This window comes from Equus quagga, chromosome 8 (genome assembly GCF_021613505.1).
Source record: "Equus quagga isolate Etosha38 chromosome 8, UCLA_HA_Equagga_1.0, whole genome shotgun sequence".
Taxonomy (NCBI): Eukaryota; Metazoa; Chordata; class Mammalia; order Perissodactyla; family Equidae; genus Equus; species Equus quagga.
Window position 1 is genome coordinate 132,151,614 of NC_060274.1, and position 23,373 is coordinate 132,174,986.

General features: G+C 45.6%; 1 protein-coding gene across 1 annotated transcript in view; it reads right to left on the bottom strand.

The window, feature by feature from the left end:
- PTPRN2 (protein tyrosine phosphatase receptor type N2) overlaps positions 1 to 23,373 on the bottom strand; it is a 738,567-nt gene that overhangs the window by 688,658 nt on the left and 26,536 nt on the right. Inside the window, exon 2 of the mRNA XM_046668847.1 lies at positions 7,989 to 8,102. Coding sequence (XP_046524803.1) covers positions 7,989 to 8,102 — 114 coding nt within the window. The remainder of the gene's footprint in view (positions 1 to 7,988; positions 8,103 to 23,373) is intronic.

Consider the following 23,373-nt stretch of genomic DNA (forward strand, 5'->3'; position numbering starts at 1 on the left):
TCTCAGAATGAGTGGGGCCAAGATGAAGCCAGGAACGCCTGGAGGAAAGGTCAGACCCAGAAGGGAGCTCATCATGGGACAATTTCAAGGTTAAACACTGGGATCATTCTGCCACCTGAAAGCACTTTGCCTCTGTTTCTCTATCCCTCTCAGGTCCCCTGAAAGAAGAAATAAGGACTGGGGGGACGGGGTAAAGCAGGGGTCCTTTCCAAGTCTGTTCTGTGGATCTGAGCCAAGGGCTTGGCTCACAGTTCCCTCCCTGGTCCTGCTCTGAAACAGTGCTCCAATTCCCTCTGTAAGAGCACCTTGGTCTCATTCCCGTGCTTTACATTCTCCCAAACGATTTTCCCAAAAAGCCATCATTAAACTGTGCAGGATTCGCAAACCTGACCCCTAGAATCTGATCCTCACACAGACGATGGAAAGTACGTAGGGGTGTCTACCCCCTAAGCCAAATGGGCTGCGAATCCCCAGTGCGCTGACCAAAGGAGAGAAGAAGCAGAGAAGAGGTTTCAACCACCAGTTGCCTGGGAGGTGGGGAGAGCAGAGAGCCAGCCAGCATTAGCCCTCAGGGAGAGCCTGAGGGAGAAATATGAACATCATTTCTGGAAAGCATCAGAGCAGTATGGTTCAGGACAGCACAATTGTCCCTATGACATTTCTTTTCAAACTAGCCTATAAAATCCCTTTTCGCACACACACCTCCAGTCTTATTGGGACATGTCTTCTATTGCTGCTAACAGAGAGGAGGAAACACAATTTGCCATCATAGGTACAAGCTAATGGATGGCTGCATCCTGAGTTTGTCCAATCACTCTGACACGCCCTCTTGTGACTAAGCAGCAATAGCCACCAGAAGCAGAAACTGACGAGGGATCTCAAAGCCAGGAATCCCACCAGCCGGACATCTCCAACTTCCATCAGAGGTGCCCACATGGCTTCCAAGAGAAGAAATGCAATCTGCTCAAGGACTGGCTGGAGGGAATTAACTTAGAACTGGGGAAGGACTGGGGCGTTCTGGGGAAGGACTGGGGTGTTCTGGGGAAGGACTGGGGTGTGCTTAGGGAAGCATGGGATGGGTTCAGGGAAGAGCTGCAAACAGCTCTCCAAGCCCCAAATGTCCTCCCTCCCTTGCCCCATACCATCAAATGTCACCATCAAACCCTCCAGTCCAGGTCTTGGGTAACACAACAGTGCCTCATCTAGATACGTAGCGTGAAGGAGGGAAATTATCAGAAGCACACAGCATATGGTATCCCTTTTATTCTCTGTGGGCAGAGGGAGAGGGAACTGCTTGCCTAGCCAGCTCAGGAGAGCAAGCCGGTGGTGGTCTCTGCAGGTAGGCACATCGGGGAACCCAGGCTGATGGGTCACAGATCTGTTTGTGTCCGTACCCCCCTCTCCAGCCCACCAGCTCTGACCCTGAGAAATCCTTGCTAAGGTGAGGGCTGCGAAGGGCTGTAGATACACTTCCCTCCCTTCTGTTCCTCCTGGGCTGCACTAAACCTTAGATGACACTAGTGAAAACGGCTGTAGAGAAAGCACAGCCCAGGAGGCAGAGGCCTGCACCTAATTAGAGCAGCTGACCAGAGACACCTCCCCCAGCCCTGGCCTTCCTCCATTCCCGCAAGAGCACCCCCAGCACATCATAAAGAAAGTATTTTAACAGATGGCAATTCAGCAGCTACATGAAGAGTTGTCAGTATCCTAGCTTTAGAAAGCACCTTTGCTTTTCCATATCTAATACTTTTGAACATTTTTCCGCTTTTCTGAGCTAATATCATGACAGAAAGGAAGGGCTGGTGTGGTAGCAGGGAAGACAAGAATTGAGGCCCCTAGATGTCCATTCTGGTCATTGTCCACCCTGCACCAAGCAGACAGGGCTGGGAAGGTGCAGCATGTCCAGCCAGGGACCCCAGAGAGTGGCCTGAGCTGGCCGGGCACGTCTGGGCGGCGAGGATGGGGAGGACAGGGAGGACGAGGCAAGAAGGAGTCAGTGACGGGAAGTACAGGCAGCAGTGCTCGCATAAGTATGAACCCGGTGTGCAGAGGGAGAAATTGAGGCTTACAAAGGCTAAACGGCTCGCCCCATGGCCCTTCCTCATCTGCTTGTTCCATCCCCCTCCAAAGTCATCTTTGGAGAAGTAAGGAGCCACTCCACCCCATCCCTGCCTCCCCAGGCATGGGCTTGTAGGAAGAGATGCAGGAGTCTGCAACACAATTAGGACCTGGAAAAGCGACCACGAGAAAAACTGCCACAGTTAGTCCACAGGCTTTCTCCCTATGTGTCTTTCTTACTGACAAAAACCCAGGATCTGAGTGCTACCAAGTCAATGGTAGAAACAACGATGGTGAAGAGGTCTGGTGTCTGTCCAGTCACAGCCCGACCCCACATCCTGCTAGGGTGTGCTAAGTGCCTCTGGGTGTAAGAGACTGAAGCAGCGCACTGTATACCACCCCAGGGCTTCGTGGGCTAAACGTCTGTCAAGAGAGTCCATGTGCATTATCATCATCATTGGCATTGGCATCATTTTAAGAAAAGAACTAGAACATTTCCTCATCCCTTGGAAAACAGTTGTTTTTCTGGCATTTGACCTGATCCACAGAGCTAACCAACTTAGCAAAACTTTGCAATAATCTCCACTGGAAAAAAAAAAGGTGCATATGGTCTGTGTAATAGCTGTCATAAACTGGAAACAAAGTATCAAAATAAATAATATTTAACATTTGGAAATACTCATATTTATAAAATATTTTAAAATATTTTATTTGATTCCATTTGACCTTCACAACAGCTCAGTTTGGCAGTTTCTAAAACCAAACATACTCTTACAAGATAATCCAGCAATCGCACTCCTTGGCATTTACCCAAAGGAGTTGAAAACTTTTGTCCACATGAAAACCTGCTATGGATGTTTACAGCAGCTTTATTCATAACTGCAATATCTTGGAACCAACCAAGATGTCCCTCAGCAGGTGAGCAGATAAATAAACTGTAATTCATCCACACAATGGAATATTACATAGCACTAAAAAGAAATGAGCTATCAAGCTGTGAAAAGACGTGGAGGAAACTTAAATGCACATTACTAAGCAAAAGAAGCCAATCTGAAAAGGCTACACACTGTGTGATTCCAACTCAATGACCTTCTGGGGAAGGCAAGACTATGGAGACAGTAAAAAGATGAGCAGTGGCTGGGGGGTGCAGGTAGTAAACATACTCTGTGTGACACCATAACGGTGGATACATGTCATTACACATTTGTTAAAACCTGTGGAATGTACAAAACAAAAAGTTAACCCTAATGCAAACTATGGACACTAGTTAATAATGCATCAATATTGACTCATCAATTGCAACAAAGGTACCACACCAACGCAAGATGTTAGTAATAGGAAAAACTTTTTCGGGGGGGGTGGTGGTGAGGGTATATGCAAACTCTCTTTCTGCTCAACCTTTCTGTAATCTAAAACTGCTCTAAAAAATAAAATCTATTAATTAAAAAAATTATTTGTCTCTATGTTTAACCCCCTCCATGAAGTGTTCTCTCTCTGTCTCAAACTTACCCTAAGCACTAAACCCAAAGTCTAACCCCCTGTGTGATTGAACTGCTATGCAAACTGAATCCCCAGCTTCAGAGGGTCTTTTATTATAGTTATGGCATTGCTTGGAAAGGAATGGGATACTGAAATATGGGCATCCTGATGAAGCTGGGACACTGACCCTTAAATTTCACCAAACTTTCTTTGCCAGGAGAAGCACCCCCTCCTCTCTTGTTGAAGAGGTTAACCCTGGCTTTGCCTGAAGAACCTGTAATGCCACACAAGGTGGTTGCCTTGCACGGCCCTGTTGACCCTCCCCAAGTCCCACCCCCAGCAGCTCTCACTGCATCTAGACCCATATCTGGACTCAAGTCCCAGCAGGCCCCCAAGGGTGACGCAAAAGCATGGCCCATGAGGAGTGCAATCCACACCAAAGAATCACATGATCTTGCCAATTTATATCAACAGAAACCTGGGAACCCATGTGGGAATGAGTCTTAAGGATGTGAGATCAAAGTGAAATGAACAGAAATTGGACCCGGTCGAATTTGTTGATATGGGCCACTAAGCACCGATTCTCCATCCAATGTTTTAGAATGGGGGGCTGGAAATGTCTTTAACAGTTTCCACTGCTGGTTGACATAAAAAGGGACCCAAAGCAGAGAGTCTGCATGAAATGAAGTGGAATGGCAGAACTTCCTTGACATAGTAGAGTCAAGTATCCAAAGGCTTAGGGAGATTGGGATGCTAGAGTGGATGTATCACGTATATCTGCTAAGAACCTCAGGAGGGTCCAGAGGACATGCCTTTCACCAAGGCTGTGAGAAATAAGTTCCTAGAGTTGTCCCAGCACCCTCAAAGAGCTCCAGGCGATGCCCCCTGGAGGTCAGAAGTTACAGTGGGAGCCGCTACCACCAATCTGGGACCCCTAAGTGCGGTGAGGATGATGGGATCCTGAGGTGTCAGGGGCCCAGTGGTGGCACTTAAAAGCCAAAGAAAGGTGGACATGGTCAGCATAAAGCAGCAATCAGAAGAGCCTGGCCCACAGAGACCTTTGGCATTGATGAGGCAATCACAGTGTTCCTAGAACTGGAACAGATGGGCGGCCTACTAGAGCCTTATGGATCTGCATAAGCAGGAAAATTCTAGATCTACTAAACTGAACTCACTTGAATCACCAAAACAGAGTCACAGCCCCTCAATCAATTTCCAGACTTGGAAATTCTATCTCACAGACCAGAACTGCTTGAGTGAAGGGGCTGGGGAACAGGTCCCCTTGAGGAAGGATTCTGCTACACAAGCCAAAAATTCATACTGTTAATCTGCCCCCCAGCCTCCTCCAAAGGGACCTACGGCCTTTCCCCAGGGTGACTGTGCACTGAGGAAAAGGAAATAATCAGACTTTTCAGTGATTACTGGACACTGGCCCTGAAGTGACATTAACTCCAGAAGATCCAAAATGTCACTGTGGTCCACCAGTCAGAGGAGTGGCTTATGGAAGTCAGATGATCAAACCCATCCTGTGATCATCTCCCCAGTTCCGGGAGGCATAATTGGAACAAACACTCAGCAGCTGGCAGAATCCTCACACCGGCTCCCTGACCTGTGAAGAGAGGGCTATAATGGTAGGAAACACACTGGAACTGCCTCGACCTACAAACACCATAAACCAACACTTCTACTCACAAAGTCACAAACCAAAAGCAACACCACATTCCCAGAAGGGTTGCAGAGATCAGTGCCACCATCAAGGACTCGAAAGATGCAGTGCTGACAATTCCCACCACAGCCCCATTCAGCTCGCCTAGGTGGCCTGTGCAGAAGACGATGCATCTTGGAGAATGACAGTGTATTATCATAACCTTAACCAGGGGGTGACTCCAACTGCTGTTGCTGTTGCAAATGTGGTTCCTCTGCTGGAACAAATGGACACACCCCATGGTACCTATTACACAGCTATTAATCTGGAGAATGGTTTTTGCCTACACCTGTAGTAAAGATCATCAGAAGCAGTTTGCTCTCACCTGGCCAGGCTAGCAATACACCTTCACTGTGCTGTATCAAAGTCTATCAGCTCTCCAGCCCTAAGTCATGATCTGGTCCTCAAGGGCCTTAATTACCTTTCCTTCCCAGGGGACATCAGTACACTGAGGATATTATGCTTACTGAACCTACTGAGCAGGAAGTAGCAACTATTCCACAGACATTGGTAAGATGCTTGCATGCTAAAGGATGCCAGTGGCAGAAAGGGATGCTATTTGGGGCCTTTGGGAAGACTCCACAGGTGAATCACCATGCAGATTCTTAAGATTTCGGAGCAAACACATGAAATCCTCTGCAGATTACTACTCTCCTTTTAAGAAATTGCTTTCGGCCTGCTACTAGGCCTTGGTCAAGACTGAATACTTGACCACAGGCCACCAAGTTACCATGCAACTTGCCTTGATTATTACGCACTACGTGTTGCTTGACCCCAGCCATTCTGTAGCTCACACACATTGTTGCTTCTCTGTCCACTCACTCTGATCTGCAGCACCTCCCAGCAACCACTCCACCTCCCCTGGGTCCCTCTTCAGCTTCTTCAGCTCCTGGGACCTGTGTGTGTTCAGCTCCCTTATGAGGGGCCAGCTTCTGCAGAACACCTCATCACCAAGGTCAAGGCCATGAGAACAGACACAGGCTCCCATTCATTCTTGTCTTTGATCTCCCATCTCACACCCATCATCCCTTCCCCACTGCCTGCCATGCATATTTTAAGCTCCAAATGCAGAGACAACAATCAGCTTCCACAACTGTGTGCAGCCAAACCCTATAAGGAATCACGGACATGGTCTCCTAGCAGTTCTACTTCTCTCACTGAGCCCTAGCACGGATGGTGTCTCAGGTAGAAAGGGTGCCATGGCCCAATGACTTTGAGTAAACAAATTAACATAATTCTTCACTGCAGAACTTTCCAGAGCCCTAACAAGCCAATGTACCCTGTGAACATCCAGAAAGAGGAACAGAGCAAGGACTGTTTCCCAAACCTATTGGACCACAGACTTTTTTTTCCTTTTTCTCTTTTTTTTCTTTTGAGGAAGATTAGCCCTGAGCTAATATCTGCCACCAATCCTCTTTTTGCTAAGGAAGACTGGCCCTGAGCTAACATCCATTCCCATCTTCCTCTACTTTATATGTGGGATGCCTGCTACAGCACAGCTTGACAAGCGGTGCACCCAGGATCTGAACCAGCGAACCTCGGGCCACTGAAGCAGAGGGCGCAAACTTAACCGCTGCGGCTCCAGCCGGCCTCAGAATTTTTTATCTTCCTTGATGGAGTAACTCACATGCCCAGTGGGAGTACTGTGACCTAGAGTGAATGTGGGCTCTCTGGTCCCTGACTTCCAGGCCTGTTCCCCCAGGGCAGGCCATTTAGGTCCTGACCATGAGACGCACAGATTTCACCCTCCAAGAGCTTCACCCACAGCTCTCACCCAACGCCAGGCGCTGTGTTTACAAATTGTCCTCTTGTCCAGGCTCTGAGGGCGCGAGGAGAGGGAACTTTACCTTAGTAAAAGGAACAGGTCATAATGCTGAGCCTGATGATACAGCTTCCCTCCTCAATTTTAAAAATTATGTATACATAATGTGAATTACATGTATAATAATTACATATATAACAATTTTAAATTACGATAATTTTTAAAAATATATTCTTAGCACGCTTGTGAAGAAAATGGTTATCAGGAATCTCCTGTGACAAAACTGTGTGACAAAAATTTAGTAATGACAGCAGGTAAAAGCAAATTGATTCTATTGAGGTTGATCAGTGGCTGGACTGGATGTGGTCAGGCCAAGAGGAGGCACCCACCAGCCACTCTGCTCACATGACCTCCAGCGAGCATCTCATGTCTGAAGCACTGACAGAACTGCTGTGGTCCCTGTGCAGGCAACAGCACCCAGGATGGCCTCCAGCCCACACAGGGAGCTCCTGACTGGCACCTTCTGTGACCAAGGCTATCTGCTGCCAGCCCTCTTCTCTCCACCATGACACTAGGTGATTTAGTCCTTTTCTTCTTTTTTTTTAAAGATTGGCACTTGAACTAACAACTGTTGCCAATCTTCTTTTTTTTTCTTCTCCCCAAAGCCCCTCAGTATATAGTTGTGTATTCTAGTTGTGGTAGGTGGGACTCCACCTCAGCATGGCCTGACAAGCGGTGCCATGTCTGCGCCCAGGATCCAAACTGGTGAAATCCCGGGCCACTGAAGTGGAGAGCGCGAACTCAACCACTTGGCCACGGGGCCGGCCCCTGATTTAGTCCTTTTCTAATTCCTCACTACCTAAGAGGCCTGTGGATTTTTAAGGAGAAGCAAAGTGTTTGCTGAGCCCTCAGCATGACAGCAGCCACCAGGAATCTCCTCTCAGGCCACCAGCCCAGGGTGGTTTCAGCCTGAGCCTGCCATACCTGTGTGGGAGAGCTTCTGTAAGGTGGCTGTCAGGTGCTGCAGAACCACCGGGGACACTTCATAGCGGTATATGTCTATCACTGGAACCTTCTGGCACCTTCCAAACACTGCATCTGTGAGAAAAGGGAGGTAGAGAAGAAAGCAAAAGTGATGTTCATTTTCAGAGAGGTGAGAGATATTACACACATCCTTGTAACGTATTCCAACTGTGCACCATGGCGAGGCTCTGGAGCACGGTTTTAAAAGTCATCAAGGAGCTATCAGAATTTAGAAGCACTTGGAAAGTAACGGTTTATTTAAATAAAAAACAGGGCATCATGGAAAACACAAATGTGAGGGTAGAGAGACAAGGATTAGCTTGGATTTGTTTTTCTACTTTCCCATCCCTTCCTCCCTGACCCTCCCTCACCCCGCCGTTCTTGTAATTTCCTGCCCACGGCTTTCACATTTTGATGTCAAGCTTTGCTTTTGACAATCCAGTGACAAAAAAATCAATAACATTCAGGGTTGGCTTTCCAGATGAGAAACAGAACACCCAGGAAGTATAAATATTAATTTGCAGAAGCCACAAGGATTGTTGAAATATCTTCCACGCGGGCACCATGTGGGAGGCGCTGGCAAATGGGGACAGACCCTGAATGGCCAGCAAGGCTGGTTTCGAGGGGAGATTTCTGAGAATGCAGCAAAGGAGCTGTGCCTGCGAAACAGCGAGATGTTAATGGGGACCAATTTATCTGGCTCTATTCCATTTGTCTGAAATGACAGACTCTGCTCATCAACATCCTTTCAAACCACACCTTCTAATTAATTTAGGCCCTAATTAGTCTTTATATGGCGAATTGTTCACTTTGAGACAAGCTTCCTGTGGGGGGTTCAAACATTCAAATTACCACCTCTCATCCACACAAAAGACTAATTCAGGGACCAGTGCGTCACACACAGAGCAGCCATCTGCAGTCTCAGGCTGGGACGGAAGGCGAAAACGCTTCTTTCATCGTCCACAACAGTTTCACTGCACTGAGTATAGCTGAAGAAAGCCATTCAAATGCAACAAGTTTAATTAGCAGAAACACATTTGCCCAGCACCAGGCTGACTCAGTAATTGCTGGTCTGATATTCTACGTGTGCTGAAGACGGATGGCACCATGTGATTAGCAGAAAATCATCTTAAGTATTGCAAGCATCTCATCAATTTCTATGGGACTTTGTAAAGCCCAAAGAATCTGGGAGGACAACTTGGCCAGCTGCTCAGAGCAGGCAGACAACGGCCATGGAGTAAAGTTAAACCTCCTGTCGGCCATTTCTAACACACTGGGCTCTGCAGCATTGCCCCTCTGCCTGAGTGCCTTACTGAAATTAACGCAAGTGCCACATATCACCAGAGTGATTCTGGGTGACAGTTCTATTTAAGGGAGGGTCTCGTCCCACTTCCACCACCAACTGAGGTGGACAGTCTGCTCAGTGTGAACACAGACAAGATCTGTCCCTGTTCCTTTGATTTTGTTTTGCTCGAAGAACTCCTGCCTGTGGGTGGTGTGTTTATGTGAGGGGAGGAAGGGGGAGGGAGAAAGGGGGAAAGACGGAGAAAAATAAAGAACTTTTTAGAATCTATTTGAAACTATCATTTTACTTTTCTTTTTTTAAAAATTTTTTTATTATTTATTGAGTTAATGATAGGTTACAATCTTGTGAAATTTCAGTTGTACGTTATTGTCTGTCAGTCGTGTTGTAGGTGCACCCCTTCACCCTTTGTGCCCACCCCCCACCCCATCTTTCCCCTGGTATCCACTGATCTGTTCTCCTTGTCCACATTTTTAAATTGCTCATATGAGTGGACTCATACAGAGATTGTCCTTCTCTATCTGGCTTATTTCACTTAACATAATTCCCTCAAGGTCCATCCATGTTGTTGCAAATGGGACAATTTTGATCTTTTTTATGGCTGAGTAGTATTCTATTGTATATATATACCACATCTTCTTTATCCAATCATCTGTTGATGGGCGCTTAGGTTGCTTCCACGTCTTGGCTATTGTAAATAATGCTGCAGTGAACATTGGGGTGCATGGGACTTTTGGAATTGCTGACTTCAAGCTCTCTGGATAGATACCCAGTAGTGGGATGGCTGGATCATACGGTAGTTCTATTTTTAATTTTTTGAGAATCTCCATACTGTTTCCATAGTGGCTGCACCAGTTTGCATTCCCACCAGCAGTGTATGAGGGTTCCTTTTTCTCCACAACCTCTCCAACATTTGTTACTATTTGTTTTAGTTATTTTTGTCATTCTAATGGGTGTAAGGTGATATCTTAGTGTAGTTTTGATTTGCATTTCCCTGATGATCAGCGATGATGAACACCTTCCATGTGCCTATTGGCCATCCGTATGTCTTCTTTGGAGAATTGTCTGTTCATGCCTCCTGCCCATTTTTTGATCAGGTTGTTTGAATTTTTGTTGTTGAGTTGTGTGAGTTCTTTATATATTATGTATATTAAGCCTTTCTCAGATGTATTACTTGCAAATATTTTTTCCCAGTTAGTGGGTTGTTTTTTTGTTTCAATCCTGTTTTCCTTTGCCTTGAAGAAGCTCTTTAGTCAGATGAAGTCCCATTTGTTTATTCTTTCTATTGTTTCCCTTCTCCGAGAAGACACGGTGTCCGAAAAGATCCTTTTAATACTAATGTCAAAGAGTGTACTGCCTACGTTTTCTTCTAGAAGCCTTATGGTTTCAGGTCTCATCTTTAGGTCTTTGATCCATTTTGAGTTTATTTTTGTGAATGGTGAAAAAGAAGGGTCAATTTTCATTCTTTTACACGTGGCTTTCCAGTTTTCCCAGCACCATTTGTTGAAAAGACTTTCTTTTCTCCATTGTATGCCCTGAGCTCCTTTGTCGAAGATAAGCTGTCCACAGATGTGTGGTTTTATTTCTGGGCTTTCAATTCTGTTCCATTGATCTGTGCACCTGTTTCTGTACCAGTATCAGTATCATGCTGTTTTGATTACTGTAGCTTTGTAGTATGTTTTCAAGTCAGGAATTGTGATGCCTCCAGCTTTGTTCTTTTTTCTCAGGATTGCTTTAGCAATTCGGGGTCTTTTGTTGCCCCATATGAATTGTAGGATTCTTTGTTCTATTTCTGTAAAGAATGTCATTGGGATTCTGATTGGGATGGCATTGAATCTGTAGATTGCTTTCGATAGAATGGACATTTTAACTATGTTTATTCTTCCAATCCATGTACATGGAATGTTTTTCCATCTCTCTATGTTGTCACCCATTTCTTTCAGAAAAACCTTGTAATTTTCATTGTATAGGTCTTTCACTTCCTTAGTTAAATTCACCCTGAGGTATTTTATTCTTTTTGTTGCGATTGCGAATGGTATTGTGTTCTTGAGTTCTTTTTCTGTTAGTTTGTTATTAGAGTATAGAAATGCTACTGATTTATGTAAATTGATTTTATACCTTGCAACTTTGCTGTAGTTGTTGATTATTTCTAAAAGTTTTCCAATGGATTCTTTGGGGTTTTCTATATATAAGATCATCTCATCTGCAAACAGCGAGAGTTTCACTTCTTCCCTCCCTATTAGGATTCCTTTTATTCCTTCTTCTTGCCTAATTGCTCGGACCAAAACCTCCAGTACTATGTTAAATAAGATTGGTGATAGAGGGCATCCTTGTCTCGTCCCTGTTTTCAGGGGTATGGTACTCAGTTTTTGCCCATTGAGTATGATGTTGGCTGTGGGTTTGTCATATATGGCCTTTATTATGTTGAGGTAGTTCCCTTCTATGCCCATTTTGTTCAGAGTTTTTATCATAAATGGCTGTTGGATCTTCTCAAATGCTTTCTCTGCATCTATTGAGATGATCATGTGGTTTTTATTCCTCAGTTTATTGACGTGGTGTATCACATTGATTGATTTGCAGATGTTGAACCATCCCTGTGTCCCTGGTATGACTCCCACTTGATCATGATGTATGTTCCTTTTGATGAATTGCTGAATTCGGGTTGCCAAAATTTTGTTGAGAATTTTAGCATCTATGCAAAAAAAAAAAATCTATGTTCATCAGCAATATTGGCCTGTAGTTCTCCTTTTTTGTGCTGTCCCTGTCAGGCTTTGGTATCAGCGTGATGTTGGCCTCATAGAATGTGTTAGGAAGTGTTCCATCCTCCCTAATTTTTTGGAATAGCTTGAAAAGGATAGGTGTTAAATCCTCTCTGAAAGTTTGGTAGAATTCCTCAGGAAAGCCATCTTGTCCTGGGGTTTTATTCTTTGGGATGCTTTTGATTGCTGTGTCAATCTCTTTCCTTATGATTGGTCTGTTTAAATTGTCTGCTTCTTCTTGACTGAGCTTTGGGAGATTGTAGGAGTCCAAGAATTTATCCATTTCCTCTAGGTTATCCATTTTGCTGGCATATAGTTTTTCTTAGTATTCTCTTATAATCCGTTGTATTTCGGCGGAGTGTGTTGTTATTTCTCCTCTTTCATTTCTGATTTTGTTTATTTGAGCTTTCTGTCTTTTTTTCTTTGTAAGTCTGGCTAGGGGTTTGTCAATTTTATTTATCTTCTCAAAGAACCAGCTCTTTGTTTCATTGATCTTTTCTACTGCCTTTTTTGTTTCAATAGCATTTATTTCTGCTCTGATTTTTATTATTTCTCTCCTTCTGCTGACTTTGGGCTTTGTTTGTTCTTCTTTCTCTAATTCAGTTAGGTGTAGTTTAAGATTGCTCATTTGGGATTTTTCTTGTTTGTTAAGATGTGCCTGCATTGCGATGAATTTTCCTCTTGATACAGCTTTTGCTGTATCCCATATGAGTTGGTATGGCATGTTATCATTTTCATTTGTCTCCAGGTATTTTTTGATTTCTTCTTTAATTTCTTCAATGATCCATTGCTTGTTCAATAGCATATTGTTTAGTCTCCACGTCCTTGTGCCTTTCTCAGCTTTTTTCTTATAATTAATTTCTAGCCTTACAGCATTATGATCGGAGAAGATGCTTGTTGTAATTTCAATGTTTTTAAATTTGTAGAGGCTTGCCTTGTTTCCCAACATATGGTCTATCCTTGAGAATGTTCCACGTGCACTTGAGAAGAACGTGTATTCTGCTGTTTTTGGATGGAGTGTTCTATACATGTCTATTAAGTCCAACTGTTTTAGCTTTTCGTTTAGCTGCACTGTTTCTTTGTTGATTTTCTGTCTGGAGGATCTGTCCATTGATGTGAGTGGGGTGTTGAGGTCCTCTACTATTATTGTGTTATTTTTGATATCTTCTTTTAGGTTTGTTAATAGTTGCTTTATGAACTTTGGTGCTCCTGTGTTGGGTGCACGGATATTTATAAGCCTTATTTCTTCTTGATGAAGTATCCCTTTGATCATTATATATTGGCCCTCTGTGTCTCTCTGCACCTGCCTTATCTTGAAGTCTGTTTTGTCTGATATAAGCATTGAGACACCTGCTTTCTTTTGTTTGCTATTAGCTTAAAGGATTGTCTTCCACCCCTTCACTCTGAGCCTGTGTTTGTCCTTGGAGCTGAGGTGTGTTTCCTGGAGGCAACAAATTGTTGGATCTTGTTCTTTAATCCATTTTGCCACTGTGTGTCTTTTTATTGGAGAATTCAATCCGTTTACATTGAGGGTGAGTATTGATGCATGAGGGCTTAATGCTGTCATTCTATTGCTTGTTTTCCGATTTTCCTGTGTTTCCTTTGTTTCTCGTCCTGTGTGTTTTAGCCTGCCCAATGACTTCTGCAATTTTGTATGCTGGGTTTCTTAGATTTTTCCTTATTTATGCTTTGTTTCTTTGTTCTGTGTTTTAGTTTAGTGGCTACCCTGAGGTTTGTATTCAGAACCTCATGTATAACATAGTCCATTTTCTGGCGGTCTCTTACTTACTTAGCCTAGACTGTTTCAGTCCCTTTCCTCCTCCCCTCCTAAATTAGTATTTCCATCTCTTATTCCAACTTGTGTTGTGAGTTTGTGGTTAGAGTGATAAGACTGTCTTTGTTTTTGGTGATTTCCTTCCCTTTATCCTAATGCTGTACTATCCTGGTAGTAGATAGCTGTTGCTATCCTATTCTGATTCTATCCGTCTCCCTACTCTGTGCTTTGTGATGCCTTTCTCCCTTTTTTTTCTTTTCAGGTATGAGAGCCTTCTTGAGGATATCTTGTAGTGGAGGTTGTGTGACTACGAAGTCCCTTTCTTTTGTTTGTCTGGAAAAGATTTAATTTCTCCCTCATATCTGAAGGATATTTTTGCTGGATAGAGTATTCTTGGCTGATGATTTTTATCCTTTAAAGTTTTGAATACGTCATTCCAATCTCTCCTAGCTTGTAAGGTTTCTGTAGAGAAATCCGCTGAAAGTCTGATAGGGGTTCCTTTGTACGTTATTTTCTTCTGCCTTGCTGCCCTGAGTATTCTTTCTTTGTCGTTCATTTTTGCCATTTTTACTACTATGTGCCTTGCAGTAGGTGTTTTTACATTGACAAATCTAGGAGATCTGAAATCTTCCTCCACACGCATTTCTCTCTCAATCCCTAGATTTGAGAAGTTCTCTTCTATAATTTCATTGAGCACACACTTTCTGCTCCATTTTCCTTTTCCACACCCTCAGGAATTCTGATTATCCTTAAGTTGCATTTTCTCATTGAGGCAGCTATTTCTCAGAGATTTTCTTCATTTTTTTAAATTCTTAGTTGTCTTTCTTCCTCTCTCTGGAGCCATTCAGCCTGTCTATCTTCAATTATGCTAATTTTCTCCTCTATGATGTCTACACGGGCATTCAGGGAATCTGTATTCTGTTTTATCTGATCCATTGTATTTTTCATCTCTAGTATTTCTGATTGGTTCTTCTTTATAGTTTCAATCTCTTTTGTGAAGTAACTCCAGAACTCATTGACTTGTTTCTCTATATTTCCCTTTACCTCATTGAGTTTTTTGATGATAGCTATTCTGAACTCATTTTCACTTAGTTTACCTATTTCCAAGTCCTCAGGACAGAATTCTGTGTTTTTATTGTTTTCCTTCTGGTCTGGAGCTTTTATAAATTGCTGGATGTTAGAGGAGCAGTTCTTGTGCATGATGCTATTATTCGGTTGCAGTTACAGCCTGTCGCCACTAGATGGGGGTCAAGAGCCACACACTCTGAGTCCTCTGCCTTCAGCTGTGATGGTGGCATGCGGCACGGGTTGAGGGAGGAGGGGCACTTTCTCTCGCATCAGACCTGGATTCTGTTCAGCTCTCGCTCTCTGTTTTCCCGGGGCCCTGGCTTGCTGAGGTTCCCCCATGCGAAAGCCTTCCCCTGTTAGAGGGTTTCCACTGTATGGACGGTGGGAGTCCTGGATGATCCCCAGATGTGCAGCCCCTCTCCCGCTCCTTCCCTCACCCACGGCAGTGATCCCAGTCTCTAGGGGAGGAAGCGAAGTTCTCTCTTACCCTGTTCCACCTCCTCCAAGGGCAGCTCCAGCCTCTCTGCCTTCTGACTTTTGGTTGCTTTGGGTCTCTGACAATTTCTGTTATTAGGATGTTTTTTTTGGTTGGAAAGCGGTTGCTCTTTTTGGTTGTAATTTGGAGGGGAGAGAGTCCCAGGTGAGCTCACTGCGCCATGTCGCTGATATCACTCTCTCTTCTCATTTTACTTTTCAAATGGAAATATCTTGTAAGTAGAATCATAGCATACTGGGACTAGAAGGAGCATTAAGATGGTCTGACCCCACACTTTACAGATGAGGCTGGAGCGTCGTGACCAAGGCCACAAGAGGGATGGTGGCTGAGCTGGAGGAGAAGCCTGGTTCCCCAGCTCATGGCTGGAGTCCTTATCAGCCACCACCTAATGTCTCTGGGTAACCACACTTCAGAAACGTGTCTGAGAATTACCTCCCAAGGACACTCCCCGAATCAATCAAGTTTTCATCGAGAAACATGGCTGAAGACATTGCCTGTTTTGGAACATTCCAAGTAAATTACGTCCCTTCTGAAGTACAATGACATCATTCTCTAAATTAGGTTTGTGGTTTACAATGTTGTAAATATATTCCCAGGAAAATGTTAATTAGATTTTCTTGACACTTTTCTTTTAAACATCTATTTAGTATATATCATAATACATAATATTTTGTGCTTTTAAAATTAGTTTTAGCCAATAATTTGGTTTTAATTATTTGAAAGTTGAAATTAAATTACTGATTCTCTTTGCCCCTAGACTGTGGGGCCATGCTGATGAGGTAGAGATTGACACTGTTCCCAGTGCATACTTTTAATTAATAGACTACTTATTATTTATTTTTAGAGCAGTTTTAGGTTCACAGCAAAATTAACAGGAAAGTAAAGAGATTTCCCATACCCTCCTTTCCCCGACACATGCACAGCTTCCTCCATTATCAACGTCTCCCACCAATGGGACAGTTGTTACAAGTGATGAACCTACATGGACATATCATAATCACCCCAAGTCTACGGTTTACATTAGAGTTCACTCTTGCTGTTGTACATTCTATGAGTTTGGATAAATGTATAATGACATTCATTATAGAATGGTGTCAACTGAGACTCCATTTTGTAATTTGGGCCTCAGTTAGCCTTAGCAAATCCATTTTGCTTATTCTTTTGTTATTCAGAGTCCACAATGTCAATCCTCCTCTCTATTTTGCAGAGCAGAAGCCTGGATCCCCACAGCCTCTGGGGACCAGAGAGTGGGCAGTTCTAAAGATAGAAAGAGAAGGGACATTTGAGGTCCAGAGAAAACAGACAGCCATCTCCCAGCTCAGTATCACAGACCAGAAGCTTCGAAGAGCAAAAGCTGCTTAGAGACATTTGTATTAACAGTCATCTAGAATGAATGGCAGTATCTTCCACTGCAAAGGGAAAACACTCACAATTTTATGCTGGATTTTTGGAAGAATGTGAAAATATAGCTTGTTTATCTTGTCTGTTCATTTGTTTTAACCAGTGCTCCTTGGAGCAGTGTTCCCACAGGCAAAAGTCATTTTCACTCATAAACATCACTGTCCTCTAAATACAGATGCAGGCCTGTCACAATGTCCCTACTGCTGAACCAACAGTGCCCCCTTCTCCCTTAGTCTGTGGGACTGCACATGTCCCCTGACCCCACTCCACACACGTGTGTGCAAGCACTCACACATGTACATGCTCTCCCATGACGCCCCTGTGTACATACACTCACACTCACACACACACATCTCCACAACGCAAGACTTGCCCCTCACCCTCACAACCCTTCAGCACCAACATTCTTCTCTCTCCCAGGGGCACTGTGAGCTCCTGGAAGGCAGGCAGCATCACAGCTCCTGCCTCTTAAATTCCCCACAGCATCTGATACTACGCTCTAAAGCCCCTGTGGATTAAATACATATTTGTGACTGATTAACTGGTATTTTTCCATTTGCCTGAAAGAAAACTGAGATGCCCACAGAAACTTATAACACCATTAGCTAGGATCCTAATTTGTTCGATTTAGAAGTCTTCAACTCCCAGCAGCTGGAATGAAGGGCCAGGGATCACTGAGACCAAAGAGAGGGGCTCATGGAGACTGCAAATCACAGGGATGCACCTCCGTGTTTTCTCAGCAAACACTGGGCCTCCTCTACCTCTCCCACACACACTCTGCTCAGCTTCAGGGTGCTTGTTCTATCCCAGCTCATCACACATGGGAGAGGCGGTCCTAGTGGACCTCTGCTCTGGGGAAGGAAGCTCATGCTCCGAGACGCTGAGCCTTCACTCTCAAGATGCCATGGCTTTCATGGACTGCTAAGTGCTGGGCCTCTTGGAGAGCGATCCAGAACCATCAGGTCAGACCACCAGGCAGCCACGGGCTTGAACAAGTTGGTTTTGCTCTCCCCTTGAGAGAGTCGTTTGTTGCTAAGTTTCTCTTAGGTGATATGCCTCAGATTTGCCTTAAAGGACATTCTAAGAAAAAAGCCTGTGGAGCATGATTGTGTGCCTGCTGAGAAACGTCACTCACAGTATCACCATCATCTCTACCGCAAAGATCCATGGGAGGAATCCCCCAGACCCCAGGGCCAGGACCAACCACCTTCTGCCTTCCAGTTGCCCTCTTTACCAGGGCTACCAGACAGCTCATGTCAACTTACTGATCGTTTTTAGTTGTGCAAGCTCTGGTGGCATTTATTTCAGTGAAGTAATCATTTTCTTTGTACCCATGATATTTAATCATCTTTTCTTCTTTTATTTTTAATGTCTTTGCTAGTGTTTCTTTTTACGTCTTTTTTAGATTTCTCCATTCTCTCTCTGAGAAGAGATAATGGGGCTGGAGAATTAATAAACACCATGTGATAACCTAATTTAGGTTTTCAAAGTGGGGTAGTCAGCTTAGGGCACATTCAGAAATCATTGCAATGCACACACCCGTTCAATAACCTGTATAAATGGTTTATTTGTGTAAATAATATGCTTGTATAAATGCATTATCTTGGTTCCCTGGAACCTCAAGAACAACATTCTTGATTTTGGAGTGAGAAGAGACAGGCAAAAGAGGTGCCACAACCATCAAGTCTTTGCAAATGAGGGTGCACCAGAGGTGCTATTAAAATAATCATGGGGCAGGGTGAAATGTCCAGAAAGTCAGCCATGTGCAGAATTCCTTGTGAGGGTAGGAACAGGCAGCATTCACAAGACCTTCTTCTTTCCATAATCACAGAAGCAGTGGCCCATGATATGCATTCAGGTTCTCAAAACACTGTATATAGTGAGCAGCAAACGCATTCATCCACCTTGTGAAGCAGACAATTGATCTTAGGGGACTAAAGGAACACCTTTGATCTAAAGGTCTAAAGCACTTCCTAGAAGCAGTGCTTTCAGGGGGAGCCAGGTCCCCACTCCTGGCCCATGGGTTATACCTGCCGCATGGAAGCACCTGTCAACCCACAAGGAGCTGCCACCCAGGAAGCAACCGCTCCACATTACATTTTATGAAACTGGATCCTCCTTCACCCCTCCCTGCATCAAACTTGGCACACAGGTAGCCAGCATAGATGAAACAGCAACAGCAACCCCTCATGGCCGCCACCCGCAGCATCAGATCCTCAGCAGTGACAGATCCAGCCACACTGGTCCAGCTCAGGACAAGGTTGCTGGAACAGCCAGACACGTCAGGGACCCAGCGTGGTGGCCACATGCTCCAGTGGGACTCGAGTGAGGACATGGCACGCTGTTTCCCAGGGATGCAGGGGAAGTAAGACACATGCACACTCACACTCACCCACACATGCACAAGTACGCACAGTCACATGATCTCATGTGCATACACCCACCCAAGCTTACACACTCACACAATGCTCACACTCACGTGTGCACACTCACACTTGTGCACTATAGCTGACACACTCACATGTGAACACTCATGCTTGCAAATAACACTCGCTCACATGCACTCACACTCTCACACTGAGAAGAGCAGCAAGAGCCCTCCCAGATTGTCCCCACAAGTGCTGTCTGTCCCATGGGCTTTGCAAGCATTTCCCACATGGGCACCACATGCACCCCTGACCCAGCCCTTGTCCCAGGGCAAACCCTCCACAGGGCTGAGTGGACACAGCAAGCCTCACCTTCTCCACACTCATGGAACAAACAGGGACAGTCTTCAACCTCTGGGAGATGAAGATGCACCTCACCGTGAAGGGCTGTGGGGGACTGAACCAGCTCAGAGCACTCAGCATGCACGCCTATGCCTCCCTCCCACCACATTAAAGGTGCCCCTCAGGCCCTGCAGGATGGTTGTCCCCATAAATGATGTGCCTGTGCACAGGCCGTATGGAGGGGGCCTGACCCAGAGGCAGTCTCTGCACTCTCAGCACCCAGTCAATGACATGTTAGTCCCTCAGCAGCACAAATGCCTGGGGCTTACTGACACAGAAGCTTCTCATCCCTGGAGAAGTGAAGCCAGAAGTCTACAACCCCCTGCCTGCAGGGTCAACAACCAGGCCGAGGGATTCCCCATCTGCAGGGTCCACACCCAGGTCAAGGGACCACCACCTCCATATGCAGGGTCCACAACCAGGCTGAGGGACCCCCTCCTCCATCTGCAGGGTCCACACCAGGCTGAGTGACCCCCTCCTCCATCTGCAGGGTCCACAACCAGGCAGAGGGACCACCCCCCCATCTGCAGGGTCCATACCAGGCCGAGGGGCCCCCCAAAATCTGCAGGCACCCACTTGGCAGGCCAGCTTGGGGACCATCCCCCTCCGGTGTTCTGCTATTTCAGGCCCGACCACCCTTTAATTCTTTCCTGCCTCCCCTTGTGGGACCCCACCATCAGAGCCCCAGCACTACAAGAACAAAATCTTCCCCAGATATCTTTGGAGAAGTGAAAAGTAATACAGTCTAGAATCACTACCCTGTTGAAAAGAATTCTGAAGAGAGGGGAAAAACCTTTTCTTTGAATTGATAAAATATCCTCCACGTACATTTCTGCAATGAAGCTACAAAATCGTTTCTGTTCTCAGGGAACACAATTCCAGGCTCCTGTGTCTGGTGCCTGTGTGCACAGTGTAGCCAGGGACCCAGAGAGGTGCCAGCTGTCCTGAAGCTTGGAGCCAGCCTCAGTCCCCAGTCTCAGGAGGTGGGGATACTCCACCACCCGTTCTGTGAGTACCAGGGATCCATGTCTCCCAAGAAGCGTGTTGAGTCTTGGGAAGGTAAACTTGGTAACAGGCCCCAGGCAGAGCGGCTGGCTGAGCAGTGGGTGTTGGGCACTGCCGTGTGAGGTGGTGCTCCTACCAGGGGTCAGGGACAGCCCTGTGAGGAAAAGCTACACACATCGCTGTTCCCTGAGCACTTATGTCACAGGCACTTTCCTAAGCACTTTACTTGCAACCGCTCATCGAAACTTCAGCACACTCCTGGCAGCTGTTTCCCATGAGCACCATCATCCCCTCTCACACCACCTGGGAACAGAGGCGCAGAGAGGCTCCGGAGCTTGCCCGAAGCCTCAAAGCCAACAGTGTGCATCTGTGATGCCCGAAGTCCTGCCTGGCGCCTTCCAGAACAGCCCTCTGGCCATCGTCACCCTGAACACCAGCTCTCCCTTCAGAACGCATGTCCCAGTTCCTGACGTAGCAAACATGGCCATCATAGTCATGCTGCAGTGATGGAACATCTTGTTCTGAAACCAGTTAACAAAATCCCTCGGGTCTCATGTATGTCAGCTCCCCAAATAAGAGTTAACATGTACCTAGGACTATGATGTGCCAGGCTCCATTCTGACACACTTGACTTGGATAATCCTACCACAACCCTCAGTGGTATAAACCATAATGGGCCTCTTCACTCCTGGAACACTAGGGCCCAGAGAGGTTGAACAACTCGCTGCAAGTCACACAGTAAGTGGCAGGCTGGCTCCAGAGTCCACACTCTTTATTATTATCACATCACCTCTCTTGCGAGGTGGAAAACCAGCTGTGATAACTAGCACATGACCAGGGTGTGGGGAAGCAGAACCAACATTCCAGATATCGTGTAGTTCAAGAACCTTCATCACTGTGATCGCCCGAGCCCAGACACAGGAAAAATAAACCACTGGGGGCTTGAGGAGAGATGAAAAGAGGAGGATGGGCCAGTGTGTGGCTCTTTTTAGCTAGTGGATAGCAGCAACCAATTTTTTGAGTGGATTCTGCATTGCAGACAAGTCACTCACAGCCCTTCCGGAGGTCATTCCCCACCTCTGCACATGGCCGTGGGGATGAGAGCCCACATGCCTCCCAGAGCTCTTCCCGGCAACCTGGAGGCCATGTGCACAGGAGGCAGCACCCCCACCAGGAATAACTCCTTTGGATTGGCAGGAGCAAGGAGCAGGGTCCACCGCAACAAGCCACCGAGACTCGGGGTAATCTGTGGGAGCTGTGTGCTCACCCTGATTAAAACAGCGATCCACAGACCGTGCCTTCAGTGCTCAGACCAGGCCTGTGTGTGCAGACATGGGGGCCAGCTCACGCACTGTCCCAGCGCACCTTGAGGCTGAGAACTCAATGAGGGCTGGGAACATTCTCCACAGCCCAGCAACCTTCATATTTCCCAGTGAAATCAAACCAAAGGCAAAGAACCAACAGTCACTGTGTATCACAGACGCCCAAGTGTCTGGAGAGAACCAAGAAGTGTACAGACTCTTGGATCTTTAGAAAATAACAATCTAGGTAAAGTATCAGACAAATATGATTTGTCTTTAAAAAGCGAACAATTTAAAAAGCAAGTCCCCGGTGCACTGCTGGTGGGAATGTAAAATGGTGCAGCCACCATGGAAGACAGTATGGGGTTCCTCAAAAAGCTAAACACACAATTACCACATGATCCTACAATTTCACTCTGAGTATACAAACAGAAGAACTGAAAGCAAGGACTCAAAGAGATACATGCACACCCATGTTTACAGCAGCATCATTCACAATAGCCAAGAGGTGGAGGCAACCCAAGTGTCCATCAACAGATGAACTGATAAGCAAGATGTGGTCCATCCATACAATGGAATATGATTCAACTTTAAAAAGGAAGGAAATTCTGACACATGCTACAACATGGATGAACCTTGAAGACATGATGCTGAGTGAAATAAGCCAGACACAAAAGGACAAATACTGTATGATTCCACTTATATGAGGGACCTAGGAGTCAAATTCAGAGACAGAAAGTAGGATGGTGGGTGCCAGGGGCTGGGGAGGGGGATGCAGAGTTAGTGTTTAATGGGGACAGAGTTTCCATTTGGGGAGATGAAGAGTTCTGGAGATGGATGGTGGTGATGGTTGCACGACAATGTGAATGTACTTAATGCCACTGAACTGTACACTTAAAAAGTGATTAAAATGGCACATTTTAGTTATGTGTATTTTACCACAATTAAAAAATTGAAAAAGAAGAAATTCAAAATAAAAAAAAGAATATAACAAAGTGGTACACTCTTAAAGAGCAATGAGGGATATGGATAACAGAAGTCAAAAGTTCTCATGGGTGGGAGAGGCCAGCCCCAGCGGGAGTGGCAGAGGAGCTGCTCAAGCTCCTGAGGTCAGATGTTGCTGCTATTGTCACAATGACAATCATGCTTGGGTGACAGGTTTTCCCTGGGGGCATACGTGCATTCCCAGTCCTTAGAATGAGTTGAATTTAGTTCAGTTCAGACTGGTGAGCACACACGTGGCATCCACATTGTCCACAAGCATGGCCCAGTAGTCAGCATTCTGGGGAAAATTGCTCTTTTCCCCGCTGATGGGAGACACTCAGGAGCATCAAGACTTCGCCAGGACCTAAGTGCCTGAGAGCAAAGGCCCAGGGACAGGCCTGGTTCACAGAGAAAGTTGGGGCTGATCAGGGAGGACTTTCTGGAGGAGGTGGGCCTGCGGCTCTATACTATCGCTGCCCAGCTGTGG